The sequence below is a fragment of the Lathamus discolor genome, chromosome 6 (assembly GCF_037157495.1).
Source record: "Lathamus discolor isolate bLatDis1 chromosome 6, bLatDis1.hap1, whole genome shotgun sequence".
Taxonomy (NCBI): Eukaryota; Metazoa; Chordata; class Aves; order Psittaciformes; family Psittacidae; genus Lathamus; species Lathamus discolor.
In genome coordinates, this window is record NC_088889.1 from 40339110 (window position 1) to 40359282 (window position 20173).

Here is a 20173-nt window from a genome sequence, read left to right on the forward strand (position 1 = left end):
CTGGGCTGTAAAATAATGAGGATGCTTCTTTAACTATCTGATGGTTTTTCATGCTATTTATATGAGACCAGTGTTGATCAAAATACATATTTCCCATTACTGAGTTGGACTAAACGTGCAGTGCTCATCATTTGTTTAAAACTCACGAAGAAGAGGAGATCAAAAGAAGTATGTGAATCTCAGTGTTGTTTTCTGAACTCTCTTTTTAAAACCTATGTTCTTTCTCTCACAGTGAAAACTCACATGCAACAAGGATTAATTTCTGTTGCTGCTCGTACTGTGATAACACATCTAGTCAACCACTTAGGCCACTATCCTATGAGTGGAGGTCCTGCTATGCTAACTAGTCAAGTGTGTGAAAACAACGACAATCCCTACAGTGAAAGTCCTGAACTCTCTCCTGAACTTTTTGAGAACCCAAATCTTCAATTCTTTGTGTTAAACAATACATCCCTGGTGTCCTGCATACAAATCCAAGCAGAAGATGACATGCCTGGGGGAGGACTGTCTGCTGGACTTGCATCTGCTAATTCAAATGTTAGAATTATAGTACGTGATCTGTCTGGCAAATACTCCTGGGATTCAGCCATTCTGTATGGACCATCATCTTTATGTGGATCTTCACAACCAACGTCTTTTGCACTTTCATTATCTCAACAAGATAAAGTAGAAGATGCTCTTTCATCTTTTGAGCATGTGGAGGATGTATCTGCAAGGGATGGAATTACACTCCAAGTGAAAAGGAAATTTAGAGACACTGTGCCAACATGGGATACAATTAGGGATGAAGAAGATGCCCTTGATGAACTCCTGCAGTATTTGGGTGTTACAAGCCCTGAATGCTTACAGAGAACTGGAGTCTCACTCAACATTCCTGCTCCTCAGCCAGTCTGCATCTCAGAGAAGCAGGAGAACGATGTCATTAATGCAATTCTGAAACAGCACACAGAAGAGAGGGAGTTTGTTGAAAAGCATTTCAATGATTTAAATATGAGGGCTATGGAGCAGGATGAGCCAACCTCACAAAAGCCCCAGTCAGCATTTTACTACTGCAGGTTACTTCTCAGTATACTGGGAATGAATTCTTGGGATAAAAGGTAAAACGAAAAGACTCACAATTCAAGAAAATTCTCTTAAGGAATTGTGCTGTTCTTAACGTGTAGTAATAGTTGATCATGGAGTAGGTTAAGCCAAAAATACTCCAGGTCAGCCAACAAAAGAGGAGAGGGGATATGCAACTAAGGGGAAAATGGCAGTTTTCTTCTGTATTTCAATCTGTCATTTAGAGAGGCAGAAAGGAGTAACCTGTTGCCTTTATTGCCATTTACATTCTTTTCTTAGAACAGTGTTGGAAGGCGAATTAAAGGAGTAATACCTTTTCTAATTATCCTTTCACCAACTGTACTAAGAGTTACTACGGCAGGTGAAGAAGGCATCTTTTTGCTTTCTTTGCTTCCCATGTGTGTTCCTGTAAAAATCATTACCCTTCTGTGCCAGAGTGAGACTCTGAAAGTGTCATATTCTCAGCTGTTGTGTTGCTGGACAGTGTCTTGCCGCTTTGCCTGCTAAAAGCATGCTTGCGTGCACCCTCAAAGCATTGCATCTGTGTTAGCTAATGAAAAAGATGCATCCTTTACTATTTATTTCAACATTGGCAGTGTTTGGGTATTGTTTAGAACAACAGGAGACAAGCCATGTTCAGTTACAAAAGTAAAGTCTCTGCTTACATTATTTTTTGGGGAGTGTAGTTAGGTGTATGTCTGCATATACATGAGGGTATGTACAAATATTAGCATCCTAGAATTCAAGGGTCTTTCTGAAATTTTTTTTTTGTGCCATTGCTGTCAAATTCTTTATTTTCATACTATGAAGGGAAGTAAATCAAAAATAATGTATGTTACTGGACATATCACTGGAATTGGACAAAATTCTGGTATTATTTGTGTCTTTAATTGCTCAAGGCAGTCTGGTTTTGAGCAGTACTGCTTTTAAACTCATTCCACTGTGTTTTGTGGGAAACATCGTAAGCACAGTTTAAAAGAAATGAAATGTGCCTTTCTTGCTCTAACATATTGTTCTGTTTTTTCTTTAAATTGTTGCAGCTGGATGGGTGACTAGGGAGTTTATGTTCTGCTCTCTTCTGAAATTCAGAATAGCAAAAGCTTTGTGTTTAATGCACCAACTCCCTAGGACAGTAGGTTATAGGAGTGTCTTTTGTCAGCATATATATTATGGCCTAGTAAAGCATGCAGCTTATTATATATGTCAGAGGGAGTTCTGTGTATTCTGTAGAGAAGGGATTGATTGCCGTTAGATCCAATAGGTTGACAGAGGAAAGTGGAAAGAAGTAAAGGTTGTACTTGGCTATAATGGAGATTTCCTGGAGTAAAAAAAAAAAAAAAATTGCTTGTATATATTTTTAAAAGATATCTTAATATTTTATATAAGAAAGTACTATTGAAAAGGCAAAAGCATTTGCCGATTATTCTTGAATAGACCTGGAAATGTTCCTTTATCATTCTTGTACGGTTCTGTATCCATTGGTGAACAGATGATATAATAGTCATAAATTTCTCTATTTAGAAGGAGCTTTCATCTCTTGAAGAAAAATGAAAAGTTACTTCGAGAACTCAGAAATTTGGACTCAAGACAATGGTAAATTCTTTCAACGGCTGCCTACTTATTTAAGTTTGCTTGTACTTAAATGGCTCTAATTGCACAGGTGTAAGAGTTGAACTGATTTTTAAATAGTTTCAGAAATTATTCATGTATTTTGCACTGTAGTAGTTACTGGTATTGTACTGAAGTTGCATTGGTATTATTTGTAGAGTAAAACTCTACAAGTAGAATATCATGAGACAGAACGAACTTCAAATAACTTAAAATTATGAACACTTGTATGCATAAGTTGGAATAGTTTTAAAACTTGGATAAATTAAAGTCTCCGCATTTTAAGCTTTGGGTAATTCTTTAGCCATTTCCCAATGCTTTTAGTGTTTGAAGACATGGAATTCTAGTTGGCATTGTAGCACAGAATTAAAAACTTTTAATTGTTTTTGTAAATGTTGAAATAAAATCCAGTGGAGGTTTTAGAAGTGTGAGAAACCACATTTGGTTGCTCCAGTGTCCAAGAGCAAGCTTGACAGAAGACATTGCTATAGTACTAATAGATCCTTTGTTCAGTTGCATAAGATGCATTTGCCACAGCATACACAAGGCACTGTTAATGGACAGTGCAGTGTCAATACTGCCTGTTTTACAGGTTTTGCTCATTTCAGAAGCCAAGGTATTCCATTGGTAATTGGCATTGCCAGTACCATCCTAAATCTTAGAAGTGGTAAAAGAGGTAAATGCTATTCAGGTATAGCGAAACTTTAGACTCTAGAAAAGACTGGACTGGAATGGGAATGTAGAAATGTAGAAGGTGTTAAAAAAGAAGCCATATAGTTATACTTTACTTCCACTATATTTTTTGGTGTTTTAAAAGCCATGCTCCGTGTGTACTGTTTGCATATTTTGGTTTCGTATTAGTTAAAGGCACTGTCATGCAGTGATCGTTCTCTGTTTTACAGCCGAGAGACACACAAGATTGCAGTGTTTTATGTTGCTGAGGGCCAAGAAGATAAACACTCTATTCTTACGAATACTGGGGGAAGTCAAGCCTATGAGGATTTTGTAGCTGGTCTTGGCTGGGAGGTATTAAAACATTTATATCCTAAGTTTGTTTACAGACAAAGTTACAGATCCCTTTAGGGATAAGTCTTTGGTTCTTTAGTATACTCACAAGTACTGAAATACACTGGTTTGCAAGTAAGATGTAGAGAAGAATTCTGGTTTTAATTTCATTAGCAAAACTAGCTATTTAATTTTAGGTTCTGAATTTAAGGAAGTTTGTGCAGGCAGAGATGGTTCTTTAATGTGCAGTCCTGTACTAGGCTTTCATGGACTGAGTAGGAGGCATCTTGATTTCCCTGTAAGCTAGTTAAGTATTAAGTCCACTGAAGTTTGAGCTTTGCTCAAATTTGGAATCCAAAAAGTACAAACTGTCAGCTTCTGTCATGCTCCCTTTTTCCTGCTTTCTGCTACAGACATGTAACTGTTCACACAGTTATGTACCCTATCATCTATATGGGCCTGCAGCTCTTTAGTCACTAGTTCAATACACCTACGAGGATTTCCTTTTTTCGCATTTTTTCTTTCTGACTGCACAGGATTAACTTCCATTATAAAGTGCAGCTTGGCACAGTCACACAGAAGTTTAGGAATCGCTTCTGCTCCTGGCTGGCTGCATAAGAAACGGCAGGGTTTTTGTTCATCTTGCGACTTGGCATTCATCAGGAGTGTCCATATAGGTGTCCATCGTACTCATTCTTCTATTTATATTTTTTCTTTTTGTTAATCATTAGGTGTACAAGAGCACTACTAGATTAGCTGTGTGGATAATGGTTCTGAATTTTCCATAGGAACAGAAAAAACTGCTAGAAGTCTGCTGACTGTCATGAACATAGATGTTTAGCTTCCACATTCCTGATTCCTCAGGAGAAAAAAACCCAATGTATTAGTTTCTTCAAATATCCTTCTTTCATGGGTTAATTCCCTTAGCCTTTATTAGGTATAGTTACTAATAAAGTGTTACTATAAAGTGTTACTAATTTGAATTAATATTCCATTAAAAGACATTGCCATGGTCTAACCCCGGCCAGCAACTAAGTACCACACAGCCACTTGCTCACTTCTCCTCTCTCTTCCCTTCATCCCCTCACCCTCCATGGAATGGGGAAGAGAATTAGAAAAAGGTAAAACCTGTGGCTCAAAATAAGAACAGTTTAATTGAAATAAAGATAATTATTATAATGTTAATAAGGATAGGGAAAAGAAAGAGAGGAATAAAACCTAAGAAACACAAGTGATGCACGATGCAATTGCTCACTACCTGCTGACCAATACCCAGCCCATCCCCAGGCAATGATCAGCCCTTTCCTGTCCAGCTCCCCCCAGTTTATATGCTGGGCATGACGTGCTGTGGTATGGAATATTGCTTTGGTTAGTTTGGGTCAGGTGTCCTGTCTCTCCTTCCTACCAACTTCTTGTTCCCCTCCTCACGGGCAGAGCATGAGACACTGAAAAGTCCTTGATCAGGGTAAGTGCTGTTGAGCAACAACTAGAACACTGGTGTGTGTGTGTTACCAGTAGTATTCTCAGACTGAAGCCAAAACACAGCACTGCACCAGCTACTAGGCAGAAAATTAACTCTGTCTCAGCTGAAACCAGGACAGACATCTAGTATTTTAACCTCTTAGCATTAAATTCTGAATCTTACACTAACAGAAAAGCAGATATATATCCCATGGGCAGAGATGATTAAATGTATTCACATCTGAGAGTCAACGTTCCTTAGGCAGTTTTAACAAGTGAAATAACACATTAAGTGTGCTTATTTATTTCAGGGTCAAAATATTTCCCATAGAACTAAGACTTTTAAACTTACTTATGAATTTTCAATTAGTTTCCTGTAATTTTTTTCATGTTCAAAGAAGGAGTATTTCTCAAGAAAGCATGTGGAAGATAAAGATGATGTAAAATTTTTACCTCTCAGGATTTTTTCAGAGCTTAGGTCAAGGCTTGATGTAGTAACAGAGAATTTTTAAAAGTTAAAAAAGCACATGTAAGCAACTGGTCAGGGAATAATGCAGTAAATACTCATTTACACGACCTTTTGTTTTCTCTACCCTCATCTTCCCAACAGCATCTGTGGTGACAGTGGAATATAGAATGCCACTGCACTGCAGTAGATGTCCGGTCTAGTTGGCAAGTCTGAGCTTTTCTAGAAAAACCTAACTGTACTATTGTGAAAACGAACTTCACTTTAAAAAATATGGTTGAAAGCACATTTTAAAGGGTAAAGACTGCATTTATCACCTAATTATTTTTTTATATATATATATATATTTTTTTCCCTTCTCATAATGCTTTCTGTGCTTTATTTCTAGGTAAATCTCACAAACCATTGTGGCTTCATGGGAGGACTGCAAAAAAACAAAAGCACTGGATTGACCACTCCATATTTTGCTACCTCAACAGTAGAAGTAATGTTCCATGTGTCAACAAGAATGCCTTCTGATTCAGATGACTCTTTAACAAAAAAGGTAGGTGATTCTAAATAACAGGTTTTCTTTTTAAAATAATCCTAGAGAAATTAAGAGTCAAAGAAAACTAACTTTTTCTGAAAAATCATAAAATAGAATTTTTTAATTTTTTTATTGTAATAAAACACTTTTACCTGCTAATCTCTAATTTTGCAATACTGGTGATCTTTGCCATCATTGCAACTGTTGTCAGGATCACATGTATAGTGGTGAAAACTAAAGGGAGGTAATGGTCTGTGCAGAAAAAAAAGCATTACATCTGAGTGATGATTTTAGTACTTCCAGACTTTAAATGCCAGTTAATAAATATGTGGTGAGTACTTTGTAACGTGACTTTTTGTTCATGCAGGAGCCACATGATGGCTATTAACATAATTTTACCTTTTAAAAAAAGTTTAAAATACAAAGAATTCAACAATGTTAATTGTAGATAGGGTGTTTTGTCTCGGAGCAGGCACAGATGCTGAGAAGTGATAAGATCTCTCATAGGTGCATTAAGAAAAAATGGTTTGCTGTATTGGCATTTTTTTTTTTTAGGGTTTTGTGGTTTTTTTTTTTTTTTTTTTTTTAGAATTTAATAATTCCACATTAGTGATAGTAAGTTACGGTCTTGAACATGTGTCCTATTATAAATGAACAATTGGCTATCATTAGACTGTCCCCCGTCCTGCGTACATACATCTTCAGATGTGCTAATCCGTTCAGTAGACACGTTAATGAGCACTGGTTGAAGTGTAATATTGGAGGAACTGAAGCTGGTTGACCTTAGCATGGAGCTTAATACTTGTAATTAAATTAGACAGTAGACAGTTAGTAAAAAGAGAAATAGCCATGCCTCTGGCAAACTTCAATTATTAATGACTTTTTTGTTCTTTGTGTTCAACTTGAAGAAAAAAATATTATAGTTATCATTATTACTATAGACTGACTATGAATTCTGACTTCTCACTGTTGCATCTTAGGTTGTTTGCTTTGGTGGTTTGTTTGTTTATTTGAGGGGGAGTGTTATTTTAAAAATGGGTGTTTTTCTGTGTCTGTAGTGCTGGGCCCTTTCTGCTCTTTATTTCCTGAAAGAGAGTCAGGATAATACTTAGGTTGTAGAATGATTTATAAAATTGGTTCTACAGCAAAAATAACTAACTTTGAAACAAGACTGTTGCTATTGTTTTAGTATAGAACAATGTGTATATATTTTTTTCTAAGTTTATTGGCTTCTGTATTTTTAAAAGGAACTTTTTTTATAAAACACAGCTTGTAATTATACTTACAATATTTGTTTATAATCTGTTTGAATGAAAGCATTAAGAAGTGTTGTTAAGGGGGAAGATAGGTCACAGTGAAAATTAATTAATGACAAATAATTTGCAAATGCTGTGGACTTCAGCAAGATCTGATGTCTGATTCTGGGAGCGACTTGAATCTACATCATCTGCAGCTGTTCCTGACAGGCAAGGTTCAGTGCTGTCCAGGCATCCTCTGATTTAGCTTGTGAAAATGGTATCAGCTGGACTTTTTAACATTTCCAGCTTGCCCCAGGCCTGCTTCTCTCCTTCTTTACCCACAATCTCACTTGTCAGTAATTTGGAATATTTGAGGTCTGCATGGATGCTATGCTATATGGATGCATAGTGTATCAAAAGATTGGGATTATATCTGTAGCTCAGCTCCTGATGGACTGTGTGATGAAGCTACTTTATTTCTGTGTGACTTACTTTCCTGTTCTTCTTCTGTGTGTAGGTTTTGTTCTTTTTAAACCTGGTTTCCCCATGAATAGAGGCTTGAGAGTCTTTTATGTCTGTCGTCCCTTCCCTCACACCTTTTGCCCCATTTCAATCAATTTTAATAAGAGATATGTTTCAAGGTGTTCATTTCATGTAGGTTTTATGAGGATAGGCTAAGTAAAGGATATAGAGTGAGAGAGATGCTTAGTGCTCCTACTCCACAGGTAAAAACTACATGAGAAGAAGCATTAGACTTTAAGGAACCATCACCAGAGAGAGAGGCTATGCAAATCATCATGAACTTGAGAAAATCATGAACTCAAGTTTTCATCTTAGGAGAAACCAGGAAGTGGTATCAGGGATGCATGAATAGGAAAACAGGCTTAATTCTTTTGCTAGTGGGTCTTTTTGCTGGTGCTGCTTAGATCGAACACATGAGCAAAAGGAATGTGTTGAGATTCTGTCCAGCTCTCACACGTTATAGGGGACCTGAAAATCATTTGAGAGCTGTGTTACAGTTGAATTGTTCTGAGTGCATTCACTGTTTGTGAACTCCAGAGAAACTTGAGTTTTGAGCATCTCTACAGGTCTTTCATGTGTTTTCTTTGTCTCTTTCATTCAGTAGGAGAAAACCAAGCAAAACTGCAGTAGTTGGCTTAGAACTGCTGCTGTTTTTTCTATTTTAAATGTGCCTAGAGGTGCATGATAGGTTCATCTTATAAATGGAAATTAAATTAAATTAAAACAAAACTTCTTCCTGCCAGTCGAGCCACTGCAAAATCAAGATTCTGCTGTTTCGGAGGCTAAGCCAATTTTAAACTTATTTTCCATCAGTCTTACAGAGTAGTCAATAAAACTTTTAAGAGTCTTGGATACCTCATACGCATTCGTTTCTGAAGATACGAATAAGAGCAAGAGAAGCCATGAATTCACGGAGAACAGATAAAAATTTTCTGAATGTGTAAAGGAACATAGCATTGAAATACATATATGAAATAGGTATTTAATCTGCAAATAGTAAATTCAAATTTAATACTGATAATGCAATCCATTTTGTTTTTCTTAGAATTGAATATCAGAGTAAGTAGTTACACTACCCGTACAAGAATAAACTTGCAAAGAATATAATCAGGATTAAATGAAACTGTGAAGACTCAGTTCACAGAATGAGAAAGCTCATGTATGTGCCTCTACAGCTTATCACCTGTCTAGCACTTCCTTCTTTAGCCTGATAAAGGAGGGGAGGAGTTGTAGGTGAGAATGTTACACTCAAGATACGTAAATAAAAAGTAGTAATATGGTTAATGATTGGAATACTAATTCATGATTCTAGGTTATGTGTGATAATTTTCCTAACCACATAAAAGATTTATAGCTCCCAGTATTTATAGCTTTTTTGTTTTTGTTTTTTTTTTTTATTGTGGTATTAACAGGTATTTGGAACTGGAAGGTTTATAGATATAAATAAGTAGCACAACTTTATTTGAGTTACAATTACATAAATGTGTTGCTTTAAAAAAAAACAAAAGCAGAAACAGAACACAACACACACACACAAACCAAACCACAAAAAAACAAAAAAACCAACAACAAAAAACCAAATAAAACCCCCATAAAAGCCCAAAACAAAGACACCATAGTTGTAGACACAAAGTTGTGTGGTAAATTCAACTACAGAGTACATATGCTGTAGACAGCAGTGCTGCTTACATTTAATGGGTGAAAGTAGCTGCATTAAGCCATTACTTCAGATGTTTCTGCTCCTTCCATTATTTTTATAATAAACACTTTCATTTTGAAGAAAAAAAGTTGGGGCTAGCTGTTGTATCATAAGAAAATGTAATAGCCTTTTTTCTCCCTCCTTTAGGTAAGTAGGTATTAGAAATTACAGTAATTTTGGCAAGAGTTCAAGGGTTAATGTAACAGATAAATAAAAGGAATTTTCTGTAAATTGAGCCCTGCATTATTTCACTTGTCTTGCCTTTCCAAACCTAACTCATTTAATTTTAAAAAGTAAATACTTAAATTCTTCCTGACAGCGTGCTTTGCTTTTACTATCGTTTATTACTTCAATTATACTTGGTATCACTTAGAACAATCTGCCATTTGGAAATTTCAGTATAGCCTGCAGCTTAGTATTAAGTCTGGCTGCTATTGTAACATGTACAGCATATGACACTAATGTATCAAAATTAGATTTGATCATCCCTCCCGGTTATATTTATTTCACATTTCTTTTGTATTCAGTTAACATAAATGTATTAGGAGAGCTGACACATGGTGATGGCTATAGAGTAAGAATATTTTAAAGTATTTTGAGTTAAATTTGAAATTTCAGGTAACCTAACAGTCGGTCATTTTTATATATTTGTTTTAATGGAGTAGAGTTTCAAAGCAAGCCTAAAAAAAATCTGTTTGTCTCTGACATCTCCTCAGGGCTGTCTTCCCGACAGCTCAGGTTTAAAATTGCTAAAACAGAGCTCTTAATCTCTCTCATTGCCACCTTTCTGGATCACCACGGATAACACAACCATTGTGCCTGTCACTTGTACCCATAACCTAAAATCATCTTTAATTTGGCCCACTTTCAGGATTCTTACATTGTTTGTTCTTAAGACTGTTCTTTTTTCTACCCAGCGTTTCTTGCAACATAGGCTTTCCACACACACAGTTAAAATTAACCCATTATATCCTAAACTGTTGTTTTGATTGCTGAACCTTCCTTTCTGTGGCCTTGACACTTTCATTCTTGAACAGTGCTGCCATAAAAGATATTCTTCTAAGCTTTAATGCCTTTTTACAGTTCCTTTGCATTTGTCTCTCTCCATTTTGTGTTTTGCCTTATACTTAGAAAATGAACTGTCTAGAGCAGTTTGACCTGCATTTATGCAGTATTTAGCATTTTAGAATACTGGCGTGTAACCTATAGTTCCAGGTGTTTCAGCTACAGCGTATTACAGGTTACTTGAAGTATAACATTATTTTAGAGCTTTTTATTATTTATGTTATTGATGTGCTTTACATCTCTAATAAGGATTTGCACTGTGTTTTGCTTACTGTAGGCACATAGGAAGTTGTAAATTTAAGAAGATAAGGTCATGAAATTAGTGTGAAGATGTAGTGGTTTACACAACTGGTGGTGAGTTTTGAGTAACAGTGATACAGATTTCAGTCTCAGCATCTGCTCATTCTGTGTGCACCAAATCTGATTCTGTTCGGTAACACTGAGACCACAACTTCTTGGGAAACCATGCTGCTGTCTCTCTTTTAGGTTTTACTAAGCAGAGGTGATTGTAGATCAGTGTCTTTGTCCCTCTTGCGTCCAGGGCATGAATTCTAGGATGCTTCCAATTCAGTACAAAGAAATGAAGAATCCATGTGAAAGAGGTCAGGCTCTGGCTCTCCTGTGGTGTAACAAGTACAGTTGGTGTAACAAGTACAAGTACAATGGATTCTCCAAATGTTTGCTTTGCTTGCAGGAGAGCTGTCTTACCTTCATCCACCTCTGCTCATTGAAACCTAAAGGAGAGACAGCAACATGGTCACATTTCAACAGATAGTTTGACTGTCAGTTCACCACTGAAAGTATGAAAGGTTCAGGCCCTCAGAACAATTCCACAGTTGGTTGTCTTTTATGATGTTTGTCATTGTTGGGTGTCATCCAAGGTTTCTGCAGCTGGTGTTTGCGTATTGCACATCAGTCATTCAGGTTTTGCTGCCTGGTTTTGTTCTAATCCAGTCAAATAAAAACTCTGCGTAGTGAAAGTTGTTCTAACCAATTCTTCTGTGGGCTGCATTTACAGTTGGCACAAGATCATCCCTAACTAAGTGCTGTTCAAAGTAATTCAGCCATCTACAAAAGAGGCAAGAACAGCTCACTTCGAAAGAGCTGCAATCAGTGTAGATTAGATGTATCTATTATCTGGTCCAGGCAAAACAAATGACTTGTTGAGCATCAGACAAGATTTAGGGTATTGATGCTATCTGTCCTTCGCCCAGTCCAGCAGCTTGTTTTTCTGTCTTATACAATTTAAAGCTAGCGGAGAAGAGGTAGCTTCTTTTTTTCCTGTTTCTTTTTTGTTGTTTTGTTTTTGGTTTTTTTGGTGGTTTTTTTTTGGTTTTTTTTTTTTTTTTTGTTTAAGTCTGCTGCTGGACAACCTGTGTAAGCTTTCAGATAAGACAAAGATAGCATTCCAGGAGGTTTTGTAACCTAAACAAGTGAATACTTGCAATGACATTTTTCTCATGACTGCATGTTTGTTTTGCTGTTATTTCAAGTGCAGTTACATTCTGTAAATGAGTTCAGAAAATTGTTGCCTTTTTGTATACAATAACTTCTTGTAAGGGTTCTGACTATTGTCTGCATGTTACCTGTTCACAGTGCTGTCCTTTGAATACTATCAAGGCAATTGTTTGACAAATTCTACCTATCTAAAGCTGTGCAAACAAAGTGATAACTGTGGGTAAAGACAACTGTCAACTATAACTGGTGATACACAAGGAGTAAAAAAAATGTGATTCCAACTTGAATTTTTAGAAATAGCCTTTACTGGAAAGAAACTCACATTTAATAATCTGAATATATTCGATCAGTATATGGAAAGCCCTTCTCCATGATGTTAACATTTGTTTATCAGATAGTAATGTTTAGCAGAAGGATCATTTTGGAGCTTTAGTGCAGATAATTCCAAAGAGTTCAAGATATTCCTTAATCTGGTTATATGATTACAACTGAGGGTACAGCATGCATTTTGAGAAATCCATTTGGCCATTATGAGCCAAGTCAAGAACCATTGGGGATTTTTCAGGGGTGGGGTGTTATTTTTTTCTTTTTGTAGTAGGCAGTTTGGGATTAAAATGATGAAGTTAAAGACTGCTTGGATGAGCAGGATTTAAACAGATTCATTCATATACTTTAAAAGTTCATACATAATTCAGTAATTTACTGCCTGTTTGTGATGGCAATCTTGAAAGCATTCTGATAAATAAGATTGAATTACTCTGCATTTTTGAGGGATAATATCAACAAAATTTTAACATTCAGTAGAAAACAGATATTGACATGTCTGTTAATTTAAATAGACACTGGCACCAATGTATAAAAATCTATAACACAAACCAGTACTGTGATCTAATACTGTCATAGAAATTGTAAGAGAACTATAGTGTAAATTGGTTATTTTATTCATTTTTCATCATTTCTTTTTAGTGGGTTTGTTCTTTTAAGGTACAAGCATTTAGTATAGCTGTTTAGCTATAGAATATATTCAAACTGATGGGGTTTTATCCCTGCTTTTCCAGCTAAGACATTTAGGAAATGATGAAGTACACATCGTCTGGTCAGAGCATACTCGGGATTATAGAAGAGGAATAATTCCAACAGAATTTGGTGATGTTCTTATAGTTATCTATCCCATGAAAAACCATATGTTCAGTATCCAGATCATGAAAAAGCCTGAGGTAAGGTGGCTTTGGTTCTTTTTCTTTCATGTTTCATTTGCATATTTAATATCAACTGAATTTTGTTCAGAATCTGAGTTTTTGCTGTAATACATAGATCCAACAGGGTGATGTGTCTTTAACATTGACAGTGGTGGTAGAAGGAAGACGAAGAGCACAATTCATAGTAAAACCAGTAACTTGAAATTGTAAAGGCCTGATCCTGTCAAGCATATCTGCTAACATCATAAACTGGAAACAAAGCTAGAATATTCTACATAATAATTTAAATATTAAGATAAACTTGGCAAATTTTTTTATCTAATTTGATACATGACTGTGGTGGTTAAATAATAGCCTCATCTCCATGTCATATTTTCTTCTGAATGCTAGTTTTGTCTTTCTCCTTGACTCCACACAAAAATCTGGAGTTTAATTAGGCAAAGCAAGGCCATTCAGCTCTTAGGCATATGAGCACTTTTTCTAATGACTGTTCCTCAAATGTCTGTATTGGCCCTGTTCTTAAAACAATGGTTTAGGGTAGTGAATACTGACTGAGTAAAAGTAGTCATGAGGGTTTGACCTGCATACGTTCTGTGTGTGAAGCCACTTGCCATAAATATCTATACTTCGAATATCCTTTCTAGAAGCAGTAATAGTAATAAATGATGTATGACGGAAATAGGATTCCCCTGTAGGATGACAGCCTTTATCTGACAATAGGCATGAAATGATACACAGTACATGGTCTTGTTATTGCTGGTTATCTATAGTTTTAATATTACTTTTACTACTTTAAATATAAAGAGTTGTATTATTGAAAGTGTGCAAGTTAAAAAGGAAAAGAGAACTAAGAGCGGGTATTGATGTTAGTCCAAGAAGAGGTCCTTGTATATGAAAGAAGACATACTTTCTATCAGATTTTAGTGTTCTCAAAATTATGTTAAATGACTGATGGAGAAAATAATACCGGCATCTAAAATCCCTTTGCAGCATTGGTTTCTTCTGATCAGGAAGAATATTTAGTGTACACTCTGCTCCCTTTGACCTGATACACAAACTTTGCTCTTCTTCACATGCCTTATGCTAGCAGCTGTGGAACTTTATTCACACATACAGGAAATTAAGATATTTAATAGGGGGGTTTGTTTTGGTTTCTTTCATGGTTTTTTTTAATTAGACAGGTATGCTTGATCAGAGAGAAATTATTGCCAAAACATAAGATCCATCTGTTCTGTAAACTGTTTGGGTGCTACCTATAATAAACATGAAGGTTTTCTACTGATCTCATAAATAAGGCCTTCAACTTAGGGTCCAAAGAGGCTGAATTTTCACCACAGATTTCTCTTGTAAAGGGCTTACAATCCATTTCTATGGATACCATAGAAAGGAAGAAGAGCAGATAGAAGAATAAAAGAAAATGGAAGGTGAGGGTATGTCCACCAGTAATTGTATGGCAGTTACACATTGAGTTGGTCCTTACGGACATGTTCTATCTAAAGCCATGATAAATATTACGTAAAATTTTGAGTAATTATTCCTTTTGCTTACTACCACCTACAGTATTGTCATTTAGCCTTTCAACCTCATAAACACGGTATGTATGACTGTTCCTAGGATTTTGGCAGCAAATGTTGGAAATTAGCTTTGATGAGACAGAGCATTCAAATGGTTGCTTAATTTTCTTCAAATGCTGTGTTATCTGTTACCAAGGATATCAAGCAGTTATATGGCTGTATATTTCCACAAGAGAAAAGGTCTGTCATGGAGCACAATAACTGGTCTGATTATCTAGCAATGGGGAGGGGAAAAAAAGATATATTTGAGTGCTCTATTGTTAATGTTGATTGCTAATTGTTATAGCTAAGATCTTGCTTTATATTGAATTTCTTAATTTTTTTGTTCAGGTTCCATTTTTTGGTCCACTCTTTGATGGTGCTATTGTGAATGGAAAAATTCTTCCTATTATGGTTCGTGCAACAGCTATAAATGCAAGCCGTGCATTGAAATCATTAATACCATTATACCAAAACTTGTATCCTTTCGCTCAAATGGTTTCCAAGGCATATACATTTCCTTGCAGTTCTAAAGATACGATTTTCTTGTTTTCTGTCATCTTATGTATTTGTTGGATTAATATAGGGTAATTTTATTTTTTTTTTCCTGGTGATGGTGCCTTTAGGGAACATAAACCTATAGAAGAGTATTCAGATTAAGACCAGCTTTTTTAATTGAACGAAAAATAGATTCAGTGCTGAAAAATTGCCTGCTTGTAATGTTTTATAATATGTACATATCACTTTTTCTTAGCAAAATTATTTTAGTGACCATGTGAGTACTTTTTTCTAAAACAGCAGTGTCGTAGTGTTAATAATCATTCTTTACTTAAAGATATTAAATATTTATCCAGTATTAATATGACTTAGTTTCATTGTCTAGTTCCAAGAAGGATATGAATGCTGCTTTCCTTCAAGATGTGATATTTGTTACATTTTCATCATACAGGGGTTTTTTATTCAGCTCAGAATACAGAATTGTTGCCAAAATAGTGATAGTGTCTTTGTAAAGATGTCAGAAGTTCTCACTTCTTGGGAGGAGGGGAACTGAAATTGTAGTTTTCTGAAAGGGCTGCTCTTGGAAGAATAAATTTACCAACCAGAAATTAAAAAACATAAGGTAAGTCAAGTCACTTCTACCTCTCCCCTTCTTTAGACTCAGTTCTGTTACATACCTGTTAGTTAAATCGAGAACATACTGTTTTTCAATTTCCTAAACTGAAAAATAAGTTTTAATTTTGATCCAAAAGAAACTCAATTCTTACTTTCCAACCAAGCTGTAGATACTTTTATTTGTCATGTGATAGATTGCTGCTAAAAGACTGTTTTTTTCTAAGGCTGATTGTTAATACTTGGAGGTTGTATTAGATATAATGAAGTGGATTTACAGATGAATGATGGATAGTGTTTGATGTGATCATATTAAATGACGTTTGTGCCATTTCTTTAGATGACATGTTGATTCATTGTATTTTTATGTTTTGAAAGGTCCGATCTTTTTGCCATTACTCAAGTGGTTTAATGAAAGAATTTAAAATGTATTATCATCATTATACCATGAAAAGTGATGGCTTATAGCATTATATTGATGTATAGTGGTGAGCAATTGGAAAACAATTTACTTTGAAACAGCAAACTTTCAGTACCAAAAAACCCCACAAACTTGTATGTTTAAGCTTCTTTACAGAATATGGAAGTTATAATAAATACCTTGGACACAGCTGCCCAAGTCAATGTCTAGGAATTGGCTGGTTCCTAAAAGCTGTATATTGCACTTTTAATTCAGTTCTCCAAATTGTGCGGGTTTTATATGCATCACAGCACTGCATATAATTCATGATATAATTAATGGCCTCCGTTAGCATGTTGATAATTTGTCCCCTAATATGGTTAGCATGATAACTAGAAAGTGTTACCTGTATTTAAGATGAGATAGTATTTGGTGGGTACATTTTGCACCATCACTTAGTAAGCTTGTGAAGCACCAGTTGATTGGGCACTGATGTTAAAGGGTGACTTTGTTAAGTAGTGTGTAGAATTCTTTTTCCACCTGGCTTGGAGTTCTTTGTTTAATACTTTAAAAATTAGAACGGGGGTGTGGGCAGTTCTTTAAAAGCTGTTTGCTTGGCATGAAATTAGAAAAAAATTTACAAACTTCCCTGGCTTGAATTACGCTATGGTGGAGTCAGCTGTCAGTGGAGAACAGCAAAAAAAGTTATACTTCAAAGCTTGGTCTGACTCTCAGTGGTTTAAAAAGGTCTTGATTAAAAACGTCATGGACATGCTCTTGGTGTTCAACCCATGTCCAGATTTGAGGTCAGGAAGGAATTTCTCTCAAACAAGAATGGTGAAGACTCATGGGTGTTTCCTGTAACATGGACATGATCTGTTAACTAGGAATATTTGAAAATTGAATCTAATTATGATCCTGCAATAGCAGGGTATTGAAGACGTCAAGGATTGTCTTTAGTGTCTCCCACTCTTTTCCTCTGTTATATTTTAGCTATGGCTGTAGCAGTTCATTACTGGCTTTTAAGTTTGTTGTGGACTGAAAGGCATGGGGGCAAGAGTATTTGATGGTCTGTGGTTAAATAGCTTTTCTTGAGACTCTCTCAGACTTAATGTCTTTTGCAGAAGACAGGACTCATTGTCCAAGGTGGTCTTTCCCTGTGTTGAGTGTTGCTGGAGCAAATTAAAAGAGGGCTCACAGTGCTGAAAACAATATGTTCAAAGGGGGAGAATAAAAGGAACAGAAAAGCTATTTTTTTGGAAGGTATACCAAAAGCAGAGATCCAGCTGGGTAACTGAAGCAGATAACCAAGACTTCCCACATGTCCAAGACCATAATGGTGTCAATAAAAGAGGATTATGAAGTGATCTGCTTGAAATTAATTTTTGTTTATGTATGAGTATCTAATATACCAATTTATTAGGAACTTTGATGGTTAGCAGAAATTCAGCTGAATATGGTTCTTGAGGAAACAAGAATACTTGAGACTGCTGTCAAACAGAACACATTTAAAGCCCTATGCTTCTATGTTAGAACTCGTTTTCCCATTGTAGACCAACAGAATTGGTTTCAAAGCCAGCATCAGTGTATGGATGTCTCAGTGCCTGCAGGTGTGTGGTTCAATTCATTGTGCTGTGTAATACCTGGTGGGCACCTTTTAACTCAGTGTCGAGTTGATGATACAGTAGGTATGTGCTTATCTATTTTTGAGGAATATTTACAATGGCATAGTAAAGATATGTGATGATAGATCAAGGTAAACACTTAATTAGACTGTTGATTCGCTTGCATATGTGATGTGAAGAAAGTAGCACTGAGTTTGACCCTCCTGCTTCCAAGGAGTGTTCACCTGTCCTCTGAGTTAGTGCATTTTCTAAGTGCAGACCTGACTGAAAAAAATCAGCTGTCATTTGTAATCAGCAGGGATATTCAGACCTCTTCATGTAACCTGATTGCAACTTTTTCTTTATTGCGCTAGTCTGTTAATGATGATGTGGCAATGGGTAGTATGTGTGAATAGTATAATAATGGTTGCGTGGATACAAGAAATACTGCTCATCTCCCTTTTAGTCTGCCCCAACTTTGAGCATATATTGTACAGGCTGAAGTAGCTTTCTGAGATTGACATATTCTGTCAATCATCATCCTCTTTCTGATATTATTTTGACATCTCTGATAGCAAAACACTTCAAAGATTTTATTGTGTTAATGATATTTAAAGGTTTCATCTGTTTTGTGTTTTTATTCTTTGTTCAGAATACTATAATGATCTGTTTCTGTATTGTAGTATTTTAAGATGAAAAAATTTCTTAAAATTATCAGCCAACGTCAGTCATTCATGGCAGGTGTGCTGCTTTAACTTGATGCTTGACATCCTCATTGCTGCAGCTGTGTGAACAGAATAATTGCCATTTTGAGTACAGTTTCTGCACTGATGTTTGGAATTTGCTTTAGTTTCCCCTTCGAGGATTCTGTACTCCCTCACTATCATTTGGTGGCCTGGCTTTCTTGTACCAGTACTCCCTCACCAACAGGCAGCATATGTGCATGCAAGTGATACGCAAAATACAGTCATTTTCACTATGATGTAGAATCAGGAGGCAAATATTTAGGGAATTATTAAATACTCTATTTACTAGATTGCATTGAGATTCCTGATATGAATAGTTTTATTCATGGCTTGCATCTCGGAACAAGCACTTTGTTGCATTCTGAATTCAGAGTCTACCATGTGTGGGAAATGGATCAATACTAAATATTTTGAACAATAGGAAGAGTGGTTTCATATAAATTTTTATGTGAACTTCCTAAATAAACAACAGATGCTAGCCAAATGCCAAGAGGTGCACCAAAATAATGTTCTTTATTTGGTTTAGTAAGTACCTCCAGTGATCCAAATTGTTTAAATTATTGCAACAGAATTGGAAAAGTACTATAAAATCTGTGGGAGTGAAATTCCAATTGTGAAACTAGTGTTACTTTTTGTACATTGTACACAAATTTTGGAGTGCTAGCAATTATTTCAAACTGTCTGCTCTTCAGATAGTGCAGTTCAGACACCGTGGTTTCTGTCTTATGTAGTATTTCCCTCACAAATGATAGTACATAGTATATAGCTAAACACACAGTAAAAAAACCAATTTAGCATTTTTTAAATCTGATTTTTTTTATGGAATATTGAAGACTATTTTATTCATAGTAATCATAGCATGATTTTCACTTATTTATATTCGTCTATGAAGTCTTTGACCTAATGCCAAGAATTGGTGCTTTTTTTTCTTTTTTTTGTCATATGAAACAGATGAACTTGGCAAAAATATCTTGCAGTTTTAATAATTCCACCCAAAGAATATTATATTGCAGAAAATAAATATAAATTATTGGAATTTTTTTTCTAATCAAAATTGAAAAAATTTTGACACTGTGTCTAAGCATTTGGTACTTGATGTAGCTAACCTTTTTTGTCAGTTGTCTTCTAGAGAAAGAGAAGATATTAACCCTATATGGTATCTGACAAGACAGTAACTTCTTCATAAACAAAATGTCTGTCCTGGGTTTACCAGTAGCCGTTTTGCTCCCTCTTAGTAACTGGTGCAAGCTCTGTGTTTTGACTTCCAGCCTGGGCAGAGAGCTGATAACACAGATTGTTTTTAATTGTTGTTAAGTAATGTTTATTCTGGCCAAGGACTTTGTGAGTCTCATGCTCTGCTGGGGATGAGGGGTGGCCGGGAGGAAGCAGAGACAGGACACCTGACCCAAGCTAGCCAAAGAGGTATTCCATACCACAGCACGTCATGCCCA

The 20173-nt window shown here is 35.8% G+C and overlaps 1 protein-coding gene across 7 annotated transcripts in view; it reads left to right on the top strand.

Moving 5' to 3' along the window:
• RALGAPA1 (Ral GTPase activating protein catalytic subunit alpha 1) overlaps positions 1–20173 on the top strand; it is a 131819-nt gene that overhangs the window by 82833 nt on the left and 28813 nt on the right. For all 7 annotated transcript variants that reach the window (XM_065686275.1, XM_065686271.1, XM_065686270.1 and 4 more), the window contains 6 exons: positions 233–1097; positions 2584–2655; positions 3573–3696; positions 5991–6146; positions 13169–13327; positions 15214–15341. In XM_065686275.1, the coding sequence (XP_065542347.1) occupies positions 233–1097; positions 2584–2655; positions 3573–3696; positions 5991–6146; positions 13169–13327; positions 15214–15341 (1504 nt within the window). The remainder of the gene's footprint in view (positions 1–232; positions 1098–2583; positions 2656–3572; positions 3697–5990; positions 6147–13168; positions 13328–15213; positions 15342–20173) is intronic.